Source organism: Taudactylus pleione, unplaced genomic scaffold, assembly GCF_031769625.1.
Source record: "Taudactylus pleione unplaced genomic scaffold, aTauple2 ptg000006l, whole genome shotgun sequence".
Taxonomy (NCBI): Eukaryota; Metazoa; Chordata; class Amphibia; order Anura; family Myobatrachidae; genus Taudactylus; species Taudactylus pleione.
In genome coordinates, this window is record NW_028284409.1 from 18,828,331 (window position 1) to 18,846,704 (window position 18,374).

At 41.3% G+C, this 18,374-nt stretch overlaps 1 protein-coding gene across 7 annotated transcripts in view; it reads right to left on the reverse strand.

Moving 5' to 3' along the window:
* Positions 1-736: 736 nt before the first annotated feature.
* LOC148543105 (uncharacterized) overlaps positions 737-18,374 on the reverse strand; it is a 98,651-nt gene continuing 81,013 nt past the window's right edge. For 5 of the 7 annotated variants that reach the window (XM_088451743.1, XM_088451739.1, XM_088451738.1 and 2 more), the window contains one exon: positions 737-959. In XM_088451743.1, the coding sequence (XP_088307869.1) occupies positions 817-959 (143 nt within the window). In that variant the 3' untranslated portion in view covers positions 737-816. Of the gene's footprint in view, positions 960-4,684; positions 4,743-18,374 lie in introns of those variants that run through there. The other 2 variants (XR_015870732.1, XR_015870743.1) reach the window with 2 other exon arrangements.

The following is an 18,374-nucleotide window of genomic DNA, read 5'->3' on the forward strand; positions in this document are numbered from 1 at the left end:
CATTTCCGATTATTGTTTTCTTTCTAATTAATGTAAGTCTCATACATTTTCTGTCATTAGGTTAATGGAAATATTGATTAATCCACCATATCTTGTATATTAGTGACAAGACCCACTTAAAACTAGAAAAAAGTTTTACATAAAGATATTTTGTATATTTTGAAATTATATTTGTAATTTCTTTTTATTCTCTAATGGATTTGTGATATGAGGTATTGTTGATACTTCAATCTTAAAAATAAATTCAATGCAAACTATACATTGATATTTCAGAGATGTTATTTATTCTGTTAAACTGATCGAAAACTCCAATAAGGACAGACATATTGTTTGGTTTTAAGAATGACTAGCAGTGAACTAATTAGTTCACATATCCCTGACAAATTGATTTTTATGAACTATTTTACCTAAAACAGGATCAAGGAGAGATCTTGAAATAAGCAATATTGTATTATAAATGAAGTGCAGGAAAGATCTGTCAATTAAGTTAGGTCAATGCACAAATAACCAAGAGAAGGAGAGGAACAGTGCCATACTTTGATGTATGATGAGTGAAACAAATATTGTGCAGTCAAATTATGTATGAAGCACTAAAACCATTAAATAAATATTTTTTTCTTATTCAGTTTCATCTCTTTTCTTGTTAGATTTAGAATTTATAGCCAGGTCCAGGGTTAAATAAATGCCAACTGTAATTAACAATAATTGTGCATAGCAGTTCAACTATGAGCTCCAGTGTCTTTTATTATTTGAATTATATTTTATTTTATCAAGGTGGATATACCATGTAGAGCTGCACAGTGAGGGGATCACAACTTAAACAAATGACATATAAAGATGTGAAATAGAATGTAAAGCTGTCTTTGCCCAAAGGAGCTTACAATTTAAGGTGTTAGTTGATATAGAGTATCCAAGTTGTTCATCTCCACGTACAATGTCAGATATTCCCCTTAAAGCATCTGCAATGACATGGGAGTGAAGGACAATTATTAGAATATGTACCAAATATATAAAAGTCTGAAATTTCCTCTGCTCTAGGGTGCCTGAGGGTAGATATGCAAAGACTGACAAGAGAAAATTGACAATGAATTAGCTGAGATTTTTTTGTGGACCCCTCTAGTCTAACATGAAAAAGATTATTAAACATGGAGATAATATAACTGAGCTGTATGCATGGCTTAAAAGCTTGGAAATGATCAAGTCCTGTTATCTGACTATTCATCTTCCAACATAATACCCTGTGAAGCCTATTACCTGAAACAGAATAGGGGACAGAAAAGTCCCAACCCGTGGCATAGTGATACACTGTGGGATCAAAGATGTGATATACTCACTGCAGTCAGGGATAAAAGCACATGTTTACCTATCTGCATATTTATTTCTGGTTACATTGTGAAAATATAGGACATGTTAGCACTTTATTGCTGTTCAGCTTAATATATTGACTATAACAATAATAAAGACACAGTGTGTTACTTAGTATGGTGCACACATCATTCATGGTGATTAAAATGGCAATTTGTATTAAAAATGCAATTTAAAAAAATCTTACAGTAGTTCTCTACTCAAGTCCTCGTGTACCCCCAAGGGGACATGTTTTGTGGATTTCTTTAATCATGCACAGGTGAGTTAATTTATTTTGCTTGGTCAGTAAGTATCTCAATTGCTTCCACAGATAGAAACCCTCAAAAAATCACCTACTGGGGATAATTGAGGGTTGAGTTTGAGAACCACTGGTCTAGTAGATTAACTGCCCTATTCTTTATTTAATATATTGGGCCAAATTTACGAAGCGGCTGTTTGACAGCAGTTTCTATTCAGTTCTAAACCCCGGGGGTTTGGTGGCAGTTTTGCAGTGGTTTCTAAAATGTGTTTTGATGGCAGTTTTGCAGCGGTTTTGACCTTAGTAAATCTGCAGAAAGCAAAACCGCCGTTAAACCACAGTCAAAACACCTTTTAGAATAGAATAGAATAGGGCTGTCATTTAGAAACTGCTGCAAAACCGCTACCAAACCCCCGGGCTTTATAATTGAATAGAAACCACCACCAGAATGCCGGGGTTTAGAAAAGAATAGAAACCGCAGTCAAACCGCCGCTTAGTAAATGTTGCCCTTAGTCTCAAAGGAGAATAGAATGCATGTGCATATAAATTCCAAAACTTTGAAAATAGACAGAATTATAAGCAAAATATAACAAAAATATGTTTCGAATTTGTAAAAGAAGAAATAAATGAAGTGATAATTTTAATAGCCTGGATTTTCATTCCTACATACCTCCTTTTTCTGTGATTAAATAGTGACAATTCTTTAAGTAATTACAAAAAACCTTATTACTAATATTAGTAAGGATCATCCCAAAAGGATCATGGTAATTTTCCTATCCTGTGCTATACAACCTCCCCTGCAGGTAAACCAGTAACAGTCGATTGTGCAAAATTATTATTCTATTGTCAGAATATCCTTAGTGTTGTTAGGTAGAGATTAGTATATCACAGAAAAATTCTTTGTGGTGTGCATGGATTTGTTGTATACAGTACTTTATTGTAATTCAAACTTTAATTGATATTCGATTGTCATGAAAGTATATGTTTTTATATTACTCAAATGTTGTGTTTGAAATTAACACAGTTTATTAATAACAAACTTAATAGGCAGATTATTTAAGCATATATATCTGTTTTTCATTTGTGGGTCAGTATACTGTATATAATATTTATGTATTCAGTATACAGTAACATCATATAAATGTGCTGTGAGCATAGAATTTTTTCTAGAACATCAAAGATCTATTTCACCTGATTATATACAGTAGTTTCATGTATGGTATGTCTCAATTTAGCATGATTAAACAGATATAGTGCCTCTAGATATTGCCCTCACAAGAGAAGTCTGCTTTCTGGCTGTTATGTTGGGGAAACTTTTTTGGATTTATGTCCTAAAATTTATATCATCAGTGATTATGTATTTAAGGCCTGATTCATTATGGATCGCTATTGCAATTGCAGCTGCAGTTACGTGCGCAGTTCTGCTGCGAAAATATGTTAAAGTTTGCAACTGCTCGGCAGGCATAGTGACGTTCACTACCACTTTATCACATCTGTAAGACATCGCAATCCTATATAAACATCGGTAACATTGAGTAATATCGGCCCCTCATGCAGAATTACAGCAGGTCATACCTGTCTCAGAAATTGCAAGTCTTGCTGCAGGCAGTGAGTACTCAACCTGGGTATGCCTTTGCAGTGGCTAATTTTTACACACCCATGCAACAGCATTCAAAAGGACAGGCATACCTATGTTCCTCAAACCACTCCCCCATCACCACCCTGAAATTCTGGCATCCCATCACTCACTCTGCGATGGCTATCTATCTGCATGCGTGATCTCAGTGCAGTCGCAATGCTAGCCTGTGCCCGTGATCTGCAATGCATATACATGCACCATCGGCCAATCTGTGTATGCTGTTGCAATTGTGATCCATGCTGAATCAGGCTCCCAGTTCACTGCCATACAGCTTTATAAGCAAATGTGTAATAGCTAGTAATGCCCACACAAGAGGAGCCCATATTCTAAAAGTTAGACTGAGATAGAAGTACAATCACACCATATCTGTTCCATGCCCCCACAGACTGTAACTACTGTAACCACATTCTGAAACTAGCAGACTGTAACCACATTTTGAAACTACATCTGGTGTACACACACACCTACAGGAAATTATTAATGAGCTAGGTAAAGGTCATCAAGCAAATACCAATGACCAGGGCTGTAGAGAGCCAGCCCAGGTCCCATTAAAATTGGGTCCATGACCTAATTGTGTGAGGTGTGGACATGTCCCTTTAGAAAAAAAATAATTTGCAGCAACACAAAGTGGCACTAAGCACTGGTGAGGGAGTGGCGGCACTGTGAGCTCCTCAGCCTGATACAAATCCAGGAGGGGCGTGATCAGTGTGATCACTCCACCCACAGGCAGAGGAAAGGAAACTGCTGCTGCTGCTCAGCAGCAGCGAGCAGTCATCCTGGTCTCCAACTGCAGCCCAGCATACATCAGTGTGTGCTGTGCTGCTGACAGGTAAAAGAGAGGGGGCAATGTCAGACACAGACCCCCATCGGGCCCCTCTCTCCCTATATGTCTGTCCTCCCCTCTCTTTGTTGCCATCTCCACTTATTTTCTCTTTTCCAATTTTTTCTCTCTTTCTCTGACTTTAACCACTTGCCTGACATGGTCGCATCATTTGTGACCACACCAGGCTGTTTGTTCTCTTATCTGGTCACAGATTTTGCAACCAGTCAGATACACAGTGTGGGCGGCTGCTGCTCTCAGAGGGACCTTCCAGTCCCCCATAGCCTCACACATACACACATTGCCCCAAGCCTCAACCATGTTGTTAATCATGTGTGTAGGTGTTGATATTGCAGAGTTATAAAGTCACACACATTAGTCGATGACTCACACTATGAACAGCCCAATTACTCAACCAGTGGTGTTTATTGAAAGATATTGCAGGTACAGCCATACACACTGATACATGTACACCAGTACTTAAGCATAACGTGGTGCGATACAGCTAACAAACCAGTGACTGAATATAATGTAGTTTTTTGGCAGTGGTATAGGATGCTGGAACAGTGGTAATTGCAGGATACTATGCTGGATATCTCAGAGCAGTAATGAGTTGATGGTCCCTGTACATGCTCAGTAATAACCTCGGCAGCTATCTTGGAACAGATCATGAAGCTTCCCTGGAGAGACAGGAAAACTGGAGTCAGCAAAGTAGCTCACTCCTCATTCAAAAAAACACACACATAAACTGTCCCTATTGCCTGATTCACACACTGCCCCCATAGTACTCCCCTTCCCCACACACACACACACACACACTGTGCCCTTCTTATTACTCCTGGTCCTGTGAAATGTGAAACTCTTGTAGCTTTGGGCATATTTTTTTGCCAAGAATGTGATGTGAATAAGATGCACCAGGAGACTGTGCAGAAAAAAGACCCCTGGCACTTGCAGAGTCTCTCAGCACTGAGAGTGGCTGTTTGGTGTGACTGCAGCAAAGATGAGCGAGTATACATCTCTAGAAATGATAAGTGGCAACAGGGACCACTCACTTCTCCATAGCTGCTGGTGAACTATAATCTTGCATCATACTCCACCAATCAAACCCTGCTCATCACCACACTATTAGACACAAAACAAAGGTAGCATGGAAGTCAATACCTGATATAATCCTTTATTTGTTAAACAATGGAAGTCTGATACCTTTTCCAGTGTTGCAAAATAAAATATCCCTACTGTGCAGTTACAGGGATCTGAACCATGATTATATAAATACACTGCAGATGCTCTAACCTCTCCTGAGATTAATATAAATTATAATTAACACTCATTGGGCTTGTGTGTATTGTGATAGGATCACTGGTAAAGTGGTCTGTGGCAGGTACATTTGTCCCAGATTCCTGTCTTTTGTGTTTTAAACCCCCAGGAGAAAGTCTGCAGTGTAGCAGGCTTGAGTTTAGGCTTTTTGAAAAGCCGGTTTGGGACCTGGGGGTTGTGGCTGAGTGGAGGGAGGGCTCCACCCACGGCCACATCAGGTTTTGGTTCTCTTAGCCTGGTAACAGGCTTGATTGGGTTCCCACCTGAGAGTGGCCAATATAAGCCTAGTGTGTTGACGGCTGATTGTCTCACCTGGGAGAGCAGACAGGGAGTTTGCTCAGAGACACTTGGAAAACCTATCTGTGAGTACTGTGTTGTGCTTTGTTGCTAGCGAGGGCGTTAGGCCCTGCCAGGTTCTGGTAGTGAGGGAACTACCTGTGAAGTTAGTGCCCCGACAGGGCTAGGATTACGTTTATGTTTTCTTTGTGTTATTTCTGACATTGTACAATAAAGACTGGCGCCAACCAGCTTGTACTTGCATCCAGACTCGTGTGCTGCTTCCCTGCTGCTGTGTGTGTATAAGGAAGGAGTCCTCTACCCAGGAGAGGGACCCCCCTAACCTAACTGTGTCACAATATGGTGGAGAATGCGGGCAAGTCTGGTGGCACCTTTTTTGTCTGGGGAGCCACAAAAAGCATATTTCGACTTATGCCTGGCTGATGCCAAGGACTATAAAAAACTAAAACAGGACATCCTAACTCACTTGGGAGTCACCACCTTTGTTCGTGCCCAACGGGTCCACCGCTGGGAGTTCCATAAGGACAAGCCTCCACGTTCACAGATGCATGACCTCGTCCATCTGTCCTCAAAATGGCTACAGCCCGAGACGCTGACGGGACCACAGATCGTGGAAAGGGTCATGATGGATCGGTACCTGCGATCATTTCCTGTGACTCTGCGCAAGTGGGTGAGCCATGCAGACCCTAAGTCATGGACCAGTTGGTCGAGCTGGTGGAGAGGTACATGGTGGCTGAGGAGCTGATGAGTATGCCCCACCGAGCCCCGATGGTGCACCAGCGAACTCCCAGAGACACTGGTAAGACTGTTCCAGGGGAGAAGGGTGCTGGGCGGTGGAATGTACCAAAGACTGAGGGTGTAGAACCTGGAGACAGGCCTGCTTGGCTGGGAAGGTTCTTGCCCTGTAAACGACTAGACATTAATATGACTCAGTGTTTCCGATGTGGTGGCTTTGGCCATATTGCCGCTAATTGTGCACTTACAACTGAACCTATGCAATGTGATGCTGCTCATGTCTACAGCAGGGGGTCTTTCTTTGCACAGATAGCCTGTATGGCTGACCGGCAGGCTGAGACTGATAAGCACATGTGTGTACTCACTGTAGATGGCAACCGAGTAGAGGCACTGTTAGACTCTGGTAGCTTGGTGACACTTATAAAAGCTGAGCTGGTGAACCCCTTGAGGCATACAGGGAAAACTGTTGGTGTGACCTGCATACCTGGGGATACTCGATATTATGTGACGGCCGAGGTGAACATCGAGACACCATGTGGCTCTGCTATAGTTTCTGTGGGTTTGGTGCATGGTCTGGTGTACGATGCAATATTGGGGAGAGACTTTCCTCACTTATGGAAGTTGTGGGAAAGCCGTTTTGTTCCAGAGTTGAACAACCCCGATCCATTTGAGAAGGTTGTTGATGTAGTGGAGGAGGGAGTTTCTTCTGAGTCAGAGTTATTCCCTTTCTTTACTATGGTTGGCGAACTAGAGAATGCGGAACGTGACGGTGGCCCGCCAACTGATGTGCCTCCCATTGAGGTGGGAAGTGTTGTTGGGCCAGGTGATCATCTGCCTGATTTAGAGGTCAGAAGAGAGGTCTTTGCCGTGGAGCAGTTGAATGACCCTACTTTGGTAAAAGCCAGGGAGAATGTAAAAGTAGTTGATGGTAAACCCGTAGACCCTGATAGTCCTTTGTCCTATCCCCACATGGCAATGTGTCAGGATTTGTTATATCAGGTGACTAAGAAGGGGGAAAATGTTGTGGAACAGCTAATAGTTCCCAAAGCCTACAGAAGAACAGTGTTGGATCTGGCCCATGGTCATATAATGGCAGGCCATCTAAGGTTAGAGAAAACCACTGAGCGAATAATGCAGAGGTTTTTCTGTCCCGGGCTTCATAAAGAGGTATCTGACTTTTGCGCATCCTGCCCTGAGTGTCAGTATCATGCTCCCAGGCCACATTTTAAGGGTCCACTAGTTCCATTGCCTATCATAGAGGTGCCGTTTTAAAGAATAGCGATGGATTTGGTTGGACACTTAATGAAGTCTGCCAGGGGACACCAGAATATTCTGGTCATAATGGATTACGCTACCAGGTACCCGGAAGCGATCCCGTTGCGTAATACGTCAACCAAGACCATTGCCAGAGAGCTAGTTCATGTCTTTAGCCGGCTGGGTATACCTAAGGAGATACTATCTGACCAGGGTACACCGTTTATGTCCAAAGTCATGAAAGAGTTATGCTGCCTGTTCAAAATCGAACATTTAAGAACTTCGGTTTATCACCCCCAAACCGATGGGCTGGTCGAGAGGTTTAACAAGATGTTAAAACACATGCTTAGGACAGAGGTCGACAAGGATGGTAGGGATTGGGACTACTTATTGCCGTATTTATTGTTGGCCATAAGATAAGTTCCCCAGTCCTCCACCGGGTTTTCACCCTTCGACTTGTTGTATGGGAGACACCCAAGGGGTTTACTAGATATTGCCAAAGAGACATGGGAGGGGCAGTCTAGTCCTTACAAAACGGTGATTGAGTATGTTTCTCAAATGCAGGAGAGAATTGCTGCGGTAGTGCCGATAGTGAGAGAGCAACTCTAACAAGCTCAACAGGCACAGCAGAGGGTATACAACCGCAATGCTCGGTTACGCAACTTTGCTCCTGGGGACAGAGTGTTAGTATTGGTTCCCACTGTGGAAAATAAACTCTTGGCTAAATGGCAAGGGCCCTTTGAAATCTTAGATAGAGTGGGGCAGGTCAATTACAAAGTTTACCAGCCGGGGAAAAGAAAGCCGGAACAGATATACCATATAAATCTGTTAAAGCCCTGGAAAGATAGAACGGTACTGTCGGCCGTCCGAGACCCTCCAGTAAGTCCAGGGGCCCTTAGTTCCCGAATTGACAGTGGCAAAAACCCTGTCGGCAATTCAACAACAAGAGGTCAAGGAGTTTCTGATTAGAAATAGGGTGCTGTTCTCTGACGTACCTGGGAAAACCTCGGTCATTAAACATGACATCATCACTGACCCAGGGGTTAAAGTTAATCTAAAGCCCTATAGGTTACCAGAAGCACAAAGAGAATCGGTGTCGAAAGAAATTAAAAATATGCTAGAGTTAGGGGTTATTGAAGAATCACATAGTGAATGGTCAAGTCCCATTGTGTTGATTCCAAAGCCCGACGGGAATGTGCGTTTCTGCAATGACTTCCGAAAGTTGAACAGTGTTTCAAAATTCGATGCCTACCCGATGCCAAGAGTGGATGAACTGATTGAGAGACTAGGGACGGCAAGGTATTTAACCACTCTTGACCTAACCAAAGGATATTGGCAAGTACCGTTAACTGAGAGCGCCAAACAAAAGACAGCTTTTTCAGCACCAGAGGGCTTGTTTCTGTACAAGATGTTGCCCTTCGGGCTACATGGGGCACCTGCTACCTTCCAAAGAATGATGGACAGGATTCAAAGGCCCCATAGATGGTATGGGGCTGCTTATCTGAATGACGTGGTCATTCATAGTCCTGATTGGCAGTCTCACTTACCCAGGGTACAAGCAGTGTTGGAATCGATCTATAAGGCGGGTTTGACAGCCAACCCAAAATACTGTTGTCTAGGCATGGAGGAAGTAAAATATCTGGGATACACCATTGGCAGAGGCCTGATAAAGCCTCAGCTCAATAAAGTTGATGCCATACAAAACTGGCCACGGCCTCTGAATAAGAAGCAGGTGAGAGCCTTCTTGGGAATTACGGGGTACTACAGGAGGTTTATACCCAACTTTGCCACCATGGCAGTCCCAATGACTGACCTGACCAAAGGCAAACAAAAAGTCATGGTAGAATGGTGTCCTGAGGCAGAGAAAGCTTTTCAGGAGTTGAAAGTAGCATTGTGTTCCCAACCAGTCCTGATGACTCCTAATTTTGAAAGGGAATTCATAGTACAAACTGATGCATCAGAAGTAGGTATAGGAGCGGTCCTGTCCCAGAACAAGGAGGGTGAGGAACACCCTATTTTCTATCTTAGCAGAAAGTTGAATGTACATGAGAGAAACTATGCCACAGTGGAGAAGGAGGCGTTGGCCATAAAGTGGGCGTTAGAGGCTCTCAGGTACTACTTGGTCGGAAGAAAGTTCAAATTGATCACTGACCATGCCCCTCTGAAGTGGATGTCTGAAAATAAGGACAGTAATGCGAGAATTACAAGATGGTTCTTGGCGTTACAAACTTTAAAATTTTCAGTGGAACACAGGCCAGGAAGCCAGCTGGCCAATGCTGACGCATTGTCACGCGTTCATTGTTTGGGGGCTTCAGTTGTTCCGCCCCACAGGTCGAAACAAAGGGGGGGATACGTGATAGGATCACTGGTAAAGAGGTCTGTGGCAGGTACATTTGTCCCAGATTCCTGTCTTTTGTGTTTTAAACCCCCAGGAGAAAGTCTGCAGTGTAGCAGGCTTGAGTTTAGGCTTTTTGAAAAGCCGGTTTGGGACCTGGGGGTTGTGGGTGAGAGGAGAGGGAGGGCTCCACCCACGGCCACTCCAGGTTTTGGTTCTCTTAGCCTGGTAACAGGCTTGATTGGGTTCCCACCTGAGAGTGGCCAATATAAGCCTAGTGTGTTGACGGCTGATTGTCTCACCTGGGAGAGCAGACAGGGAGTTTGCTCAGAGACACTTGGAAAACCTATCTTTGAGTACTGTGTTGTGCTTTGTTGCTGGCAAGGGCATTAGGCCCTGCCAGGTTCTGGTAGTGAGGGAACTACCTGTGAAGTTAGTGCCCCGACAGGGCTAGGATTTACGTTTGTTTTCTTTGTGTTATTTCTGACATTGTACAATAAAGACTGGCGCCGACCAGCTTGTACTTGCATCCAGACTCGTGTGCTGCTTCCCTGCTGCTGTGTGTGTGTATAAGGATGGAGTCCTCTCCCCAGGAGAGGGACCCCCTAACCTAACTGTGTCACAGTATTTTATAATGCAACTTATTCTATAGATCTAAGGATAAATACAGTGAGATATTAGACTACATATCTAATATCACTCCAACAAGAAAAGGATTAAAATGAAAATATTTACTACTGCTAATAGTAAGACGTCATACAAGTATACAAATGTCACTCTATAAAAACTTAACAGAACTCCTTCCACATTGAATATACTTTTCCATCCTTGGATATGCACACCGGCTTCATTCCAAATAAATGGCATACAATCACATCTGCTTATATAAACTAACACTTGTTTTTAAACTTACAATGCAGTGAGTGGCAGTGTAGAAGAAGTATAAGTATGCATACAGCCTGTCATACAGCTTCTGTGACTTGTTTACTAAGCTGTGGCAGTTAGGAGCTGATTGGCTGGTACCTTATCCCCATTCACTTTATCTCCTAACACAGCTTAGTGTATATGCCCCTTAGTTGTAACTGCCATGCATCGGGGAGGCAGGTAATACAGACACCTATCTATCTGCCAGCCATGAGTAACCTGTCACTGCATACATCCAAAGAGATTCCAGCCAGGAGCAAAAAATTCAGTTTAAAGGAAAATATACACATAACAAAGAGCCAAACCAGCCTCATTCTACAACCCTCTAACCCCAGGAAGCAAAGACAGCAGGGTCCTAAAGATATCAATATACAGTAACATCTTGGATGAATTATAATAACCAGAATGCAGACACTACCCTCCTTTGTCAATTTGATCAGTATCTCTATACATACTATAATAACAGACTGAAGGTACATTAATAACACACACCACTCAGCTCTCTCTCACCATGTTCCTCACAAATATATGCCAGAAAGTGGTCGTGATGATGTCACCATGCCCTTTATTCTGGGAAGAGAGAGAAGACGTCCAGACTGAACTCATATCCCAAAAGTGGTGGGTGAACATTACCTCAATCATTGAATGCTACAGTCAATGCAGTTCACCAGACTAGACAGCACTGGTGGAGTAACTGCAGCTGCACCCTGAGACCACAGCAAATAGCCCTGCCAGCCAACCCTTGAGCCTCCCTGATTCAGTACCTTGCTTGCAGGGCTCTCAGCAAATACATGTTGCTAGACTCAGATTGTTACAAGACTTGCTTAATGCCTGTGTTCATTATTTATGATATTCAGTAACTGATTGGAGAGATGGTTAGATGGCATGTACATCTTTGCTACTGGTTACCTAGAGTAGATTCCTTTGAAGCATGAAAATGTGCTTTACTCTCTACCCGCTTAACTAGGGGTTTGATGTGACATTCTGTCAGAAGCAGGATGGCATATCTGATATGTACATCAGGTGTATGGATGTAGAGGTGTGGCTTGAAGTCATGTAGACCCACCTCCCACATGCTGTCTGACTTATCTTACTTGCAGTGCTTTCCCTCATGATTTAGTTGATTTACTGACCACCCATGCTAAATGGACCTGCTATGCATTAATTTAGGCTACTACACAAGGGAGCTTGGTGTCATTTTTGAATCCTTTGTGTCTGATGCAAAGGTCCCTACCCAACAAAGGTATGCATCAGCTCCTTTGGTCATCCTCCTGCCAGAAACTGACCTGTTGTGGGGACACAAAGTAGGGTTCCTCCTCCTGTCTGGTTGATGTACTGGAATGCCACACACACTGAAACTGTACTGCGCTAGCTTAGTGGAAGGTCTTGGGGACATTTTGCTTGAGTCTAAATCTTTGTAACTCTAAGGGTTGCTACATGAATGACACATTCAAGTGGGTTATCTGTCTTTTGACAAGGTGCTTGCTATCATAAGACAATAGGCCCAGGTGCTTTCTTGGGTTAGATTTACTTTTGCCTTCTCCTCCTGCATCCTGAGTCATTTAGGTTTATGGGGTTTTGTTTGTAAGATGACATCTACATTAACATTTGCCTATGTGTTACTAAATCTCTTGAGTTTATTTTGAGAAGTAATTTTCTCTACTGATGCATAGATTGTAGGTCGCTACCCTGAGGACATACTTTCTGTAGAGCCTGCCAGTTTCGCCAAGTTATGCTATTATCAAGGTAGGTTTTGTTTGTGAAATTTGGTTTTTGATACCCATCATACAGTGAACCTCCATGCATCTGATTAGTCACCTCCAAGTCATGGCCCAGGAAGGTCCAATACATTTCCAATACATTTAGATTGATTCTGTGATGCTATGCGCCATGGACACATGCTCTGTGTGACTATTCAGAGATTTAGATACATGGACAGTTGAAAAACATTGACCATTTGCATGAATATTGTAATTTGTTCAAATTTCAGCATTCAAAGACTACCCAATTCAGGGCCTCATTTATGAACCTGTTTTATCATTCTCAACGAGTGATAAAACTTGTTGTGCATGATAATGGTGCTCCAGCCAATCAGCTCCCAACTGTCATCTGTTTGAAAAATGACAGTTGGGAGCTGATTGGCTTGAGCACCATTTATCATAGGCAACAAATTTTATCGCTCATTGTCAATGATAAAACTTGTTGATAAATTAGGCCCTAAGTATGGATCAATGGTTCTCACTAAGGTGCTGGGAAAACACTCAGATCTGCATTAGGGTTACTGTATGTTTATCATTTTGGTTACTGTTAAGGTTAGCACTAGAGTTTAACAGAGATGGAAAAAAAATATTGACATTACAATTGTCAACATATTTAATACTGACTTAATGACCATGTCGACATTCTCATGTTGACTTTATGAAAGGTCAACATGATAAATGGAGACATAATATGCTGAACACAGTAATATATATTCTTCTGCTGCATTTAATTAAGGAGCCTATAACTACTTCAAGAAAAAAACAACTTTAAAAAAACAAATAGAGGCACTGTTTAGTGTATGAATTTATTGAATATATTCAACATCTATTTTTGCTGCAATAATTAATTTATAATATACCAAAGTGATGTACCATGAACTGTTCACAATTACAACAAAATAACTATAAATGTAAAAAAATATACAGTATATAATATATAAAAGTTAATTATTTCCACCAAAAGATTCTTCAAATTATGGGTACAGAATAGTTGTTAGTTTTATTCATGCATGATGTTAATATAAAGTAGATGGAGTTAATCCTGGTGAAGATAAACAGATGTAGCATTTAGTAGTCTTTGCAGCTCCTTGAATTAGTAACTGTTTTTATATACAGTAGCATTTTTAGAAACAGCACATTAGGGACCTCAAAGATGGAACATTTGTTACCAGCACAATGTTTAAGTGTCCCTTTTAAACGTGTTTATTTGTAATTGTAAAGTGATGATGGCATGTCATATTTGCTATTTTGTAAATTAATTATTGCAGCAAAATGGCTGTTAAAAATATTCAATTAATGGATACACTATTTGTTTTTTTACAATGTGGAAATGGCTTACAGCATCAGATGGATTATAGAGATTGAAGCTACTGTATCATGGGAACAAAATTCCACTGCCACAGTAATGTCAGTTAATAATGTATTCCACACCACAGATGAAAAATAATCTCTATTTATCTAAGCAACAAACACATTAGATATGCTATTTTACTGCTAATGCATTTTAACCAATCAAATATTGTGACAGTACTGTACTTTTGTATAATTTACAACTACAAATTGAGAGTATATAAGTATTGTTTTAATTTATAGCATATAGTTTTAGTTCCAATATTGGTTGGAAGGCAACCTGTAAAATAGCTTGGTTCAGTTCAGTATTTGGCAGGAAATAGTGCTATCAGCCATAAGTGTCAATCCAATTAGTTGCGAGTTTGCAAATGCTAGTTTTTTTCATGAAACTTGCACACTTTACATGAATGCTCGATCCCAAGAAACTTGCAATCCCACTAGAAATGCCAACTCGCGCTACTCGCGGTGAGGGTGTGTGAATCTTCTATAGCACGTGTTTTCGGAGAAGTGCATGAAAAAGTGGAGAAACCATCATGGACCCACAATTTTGTTAGCAAGACCATATTGAAGGCTGTTAGTAGACATAAGGAAAGTTCTGGAGGTTTTTAAATGGTGTCAAATGGCTGATTTTTGAATGTTTCTAAAATGAAAAAAGTAAACTTTTTTGTTTAGTCTCAAAGGAAGTATATCAAAAATGCAAAAAAAAAGTAGAATTTTAATTTGTGGTAATTTGAGGCCACTTCAAAAATGTTAAAAAATTTATAAAAGCAATTATTTTCAAAAATACTGGGTGCCTAGTCTAATAAAAAAGTTGATTTGGGGATAATTTGAGACCATTTTTTAACACTGAAAATGACATGTGTTTATTGGGTCAATTAAGCTAATTGAAAACTTGTAAATGCCTAATTAGCCATTAGCGGAGATATCTAAGGGGTTCTGCACTGTGTCCTAACATTTTTGCCTTACAATAAAGATTTTCTCTACCATCTGTCGAAGCCGGATAATTGGCTGTGACAGGATAGGTTTAAAATTAGATCGGGGTGATGCCATTTTGCGAATGGCAATGAGACACCATTTTTTTCGACTGGCCGCCCAGCGCCATTTTAGTGAATTTTAGTACATATGGCAATGCTATTATTTAGCATTGTGTGATTCCCATGCAATAAAAAGAAGTTAAAAGTCATCAACATATAAATACAGACAGTCACTAAAACATATAAAACGATTAAACCTGCAAAACACGTACCATGGTGTACTCCACAAAACACATAGTCGCACAGCGCTATGTAGCATCTTTTCCCAATTCCCCAATACCTACACACTGCACACTTACATGAAAGGTTCCTTAACATTAAGGTGTAATATTCAAGATTTATTCAGTAATGATTAATGTTGTGAAATAAAGGTTATTTGATATCTAAGGTTTAGGACATGATAAGCAGACCGTGTTTGGTGTTGTACTGATCCACTGTGTCTCAACAGATTTCCGGTATCATCAGTGAGAAGATCGCAACATGTGTTTGCAAATTATGGACTATAGAGAGTTAGAACATTAAAATGTACTCTGTATTGTTATCAGCTAAGATTAGCATGCAGCGGGAAAAAGGACACAAAGGACTGTTGGAGGCTGACTTGTGCCCAATCAAATTGACCTATGAACTATCCTGTAACAGAAGCAACATAAAGGAGAACCAATGGAATCATGCCAATCTGTTCCATTGTATTGCCTATCCCTGTAAGTGTATATGTGTGCACTCTCTGACCCAAGTCGAGAGTCTTCGTGCTGTGCTGTTGACGGAGGTTTCTATTGCTGATGATGGTATCTGGGCCCAGAGTGCGTGCATATGTAACAACTGTACCTTGGGTCTGTATGATTTACTTGCGCTAATTGTATTTAGATCACTGCGTGTAACCATCTGTTTTTATATTGAATAATATCTTTTTGTGCTTTGGAACCACACTCAAAGTCTGAAAGCATTTATTTCTTGTGCGACTCATAATGCTGAATGGCAACAATATTGTTTAGAAGGTATAGGCAGGAATCAATTGTTAGAAGGTATAGACAGGCAGGAATTTATAGTTGGGGGCTCGCAGTGTGAAATCACGCTACTGGTCACTAGGTAACACTCAGAAGCGATCTCTCAGCAAAAGATTGGAGGCTCCATAGCAGGAAAATGCATTGTGCCTTCAAAGTCTGCTACCACTTTGTTGCTGAGAGTCCGCTACCTGTTATTGTGGCTTTAGAAGCGCTGATTGAGAATCCAGGGATGAGGGAGGAAAAAGTTTGATTTCCTTCATTGATAGTTTTTTTGTGTGTTAAAAAGGGGAAGTCACATTATTCTGTGTGCAATCAGTTGCACTATAGCGCAAAAAGTCATTTATACTATTGTGTAGTAGTCGCATTTTTGTGTATGCGACTAGTCGCACAATAGCATATACGTACTTCCGTTATTGCTGCCACGTGTTTTAAACAAAGCTGCTGAGAGTGCATTGATAGATAGCATTGTTGTAAGCATCTTGATCAGTGTTGTCATAGTCTGGGAAAACGTGTATTTTTCTGCGCAGGAAAAGGGTGTGTAACAGTGAGTTTTTGTTGGTAGGGGTAACATGTTACCTAGTTAAGGGTATCATAGGACCCTTAAGTACTAGGCACAAGGGTTGGCCTAGTAGCTCGGTAGTAGATACCATTCTAACACATAAGCAGGTGTATTTATTGTCTTTGTTGTAGTTCGGCTCTCAGTGTGATTACAGTATTCTGTGATCAGTTAGGGTTATTTGAGCATTGTAATTGAACCACACAGTTTTGGCTAAATTGTGATTGTGAACTGGGTAGAGGGTGGACAAAATCACTGAAAAGGGTAGGTGTTATTGGAATGCCTACATGCTAGCAGTTGAAAGGTAGTCAAAAAGAGAATAGGTGAGTGGAGGCATCTTGACTTTCTTCCATAGGTGAGTGGAGGCATCTAGACTATCCATCCATAGGTTTGTGTCGGCATCCTGTTAAGACGTCCACATGTAAGTGAAAGTATCTTGACTGTCTTTCACCAGTTTAAATCTCCATTGAAAAGCTTAGGGTTCTCCCAGAATGGGGGCCAAGCAAACGGTAGAGATGTTAGATGATGTGCTGCTGTTGGAAGCGCCGCTTGGGTCGGCATGGCTTATTATGCATACTAGGTACGGTGCTTATGCAACTAGGTACTGTGATGTATGGTTTAAAATGACGATGAGGAGTGTTAGACCTTTCCCCAGAATTGCTAGCTTTGATAAAGAGGTATTGAACAATGTCCGTGATAGTATCTGTATGGTGCATTCTCGAATGAAAAAGGTAAAATGTAACGAGTGTTTAAAGTTATGGCAGCATGAGGGGGATCCATGGCTTAAAGGTGTGCACGTGACACAAACTAGCATCATGAGCATGTTACAGGAGTGTGCACCTGCAGATGACGATGAGGAGTGTTAGACCTTTCCCCAGAATTGCTAGCTTTGATAAAGAGGTATTGAACAATGTCCGTGATAGTATCTGTATGGTGCATTCTCGAATGAAAAAGGTAAAATATAACGAGTGTTTAAAGTTATGGCAGCATGAGGGGGATCCGTGGCTTAAAGGTGTGCACGTGACACAAACTAGCATCATGAGCATGTTACAGGAGTGTGCACCTGCAGAGGTAAACTGTGGTGCGGGCGCACCGCGATATAGTGCGCATGTGCAGCAAGGTAGCATTGCAGAAGGTATTGCCAGTGGTTCATGCGCATCACCTCTGCTCTATGTGGATGGGGGTGCAGGTACAGTTATTGGAAAAACCCATAAAAATTTAACAAGTAACTTGTACCCTCTCTTGAGCAATGTCAAGAAAATGTTTATGATGCAGATGATGAACCTGTTGTTATGTCTGCCATTTCCCATGCTGTACGCATGTTAGATGTTCCATCACAACAAGCACAAGTGGTGCCACCATATTCTTCATTGATAATACAAGAAGTTTTAACATCCACTGCACCCGTAGAGAAAGCTGTTAACCCTATACGTAGCAGTAATAGACTACATCCCCAGCCAGGTTACAAGGTCAAAAGTAGTAGTGCGGCCAGTCTTCATCCCATTCGGACAATAACTGTTCCGAATAGGAATGTGGATGCAAACAGTGTAGTGCCCACAAGGGAAGTAGCAATGCATTGTCCTTGGAAAAGAACGGAGCTAAATTCCATAATGAATGATATCCCTTACCCTAAAAAGGAATTAGCCAAAGATTTTTAAAGAATTTGGGTAGTGCTCACAAGCCAACCAATAAAGACTGGCGAGTGGTGCTAAGGGTTTGTCTTCCAAGCAATACTGATGTGACAAA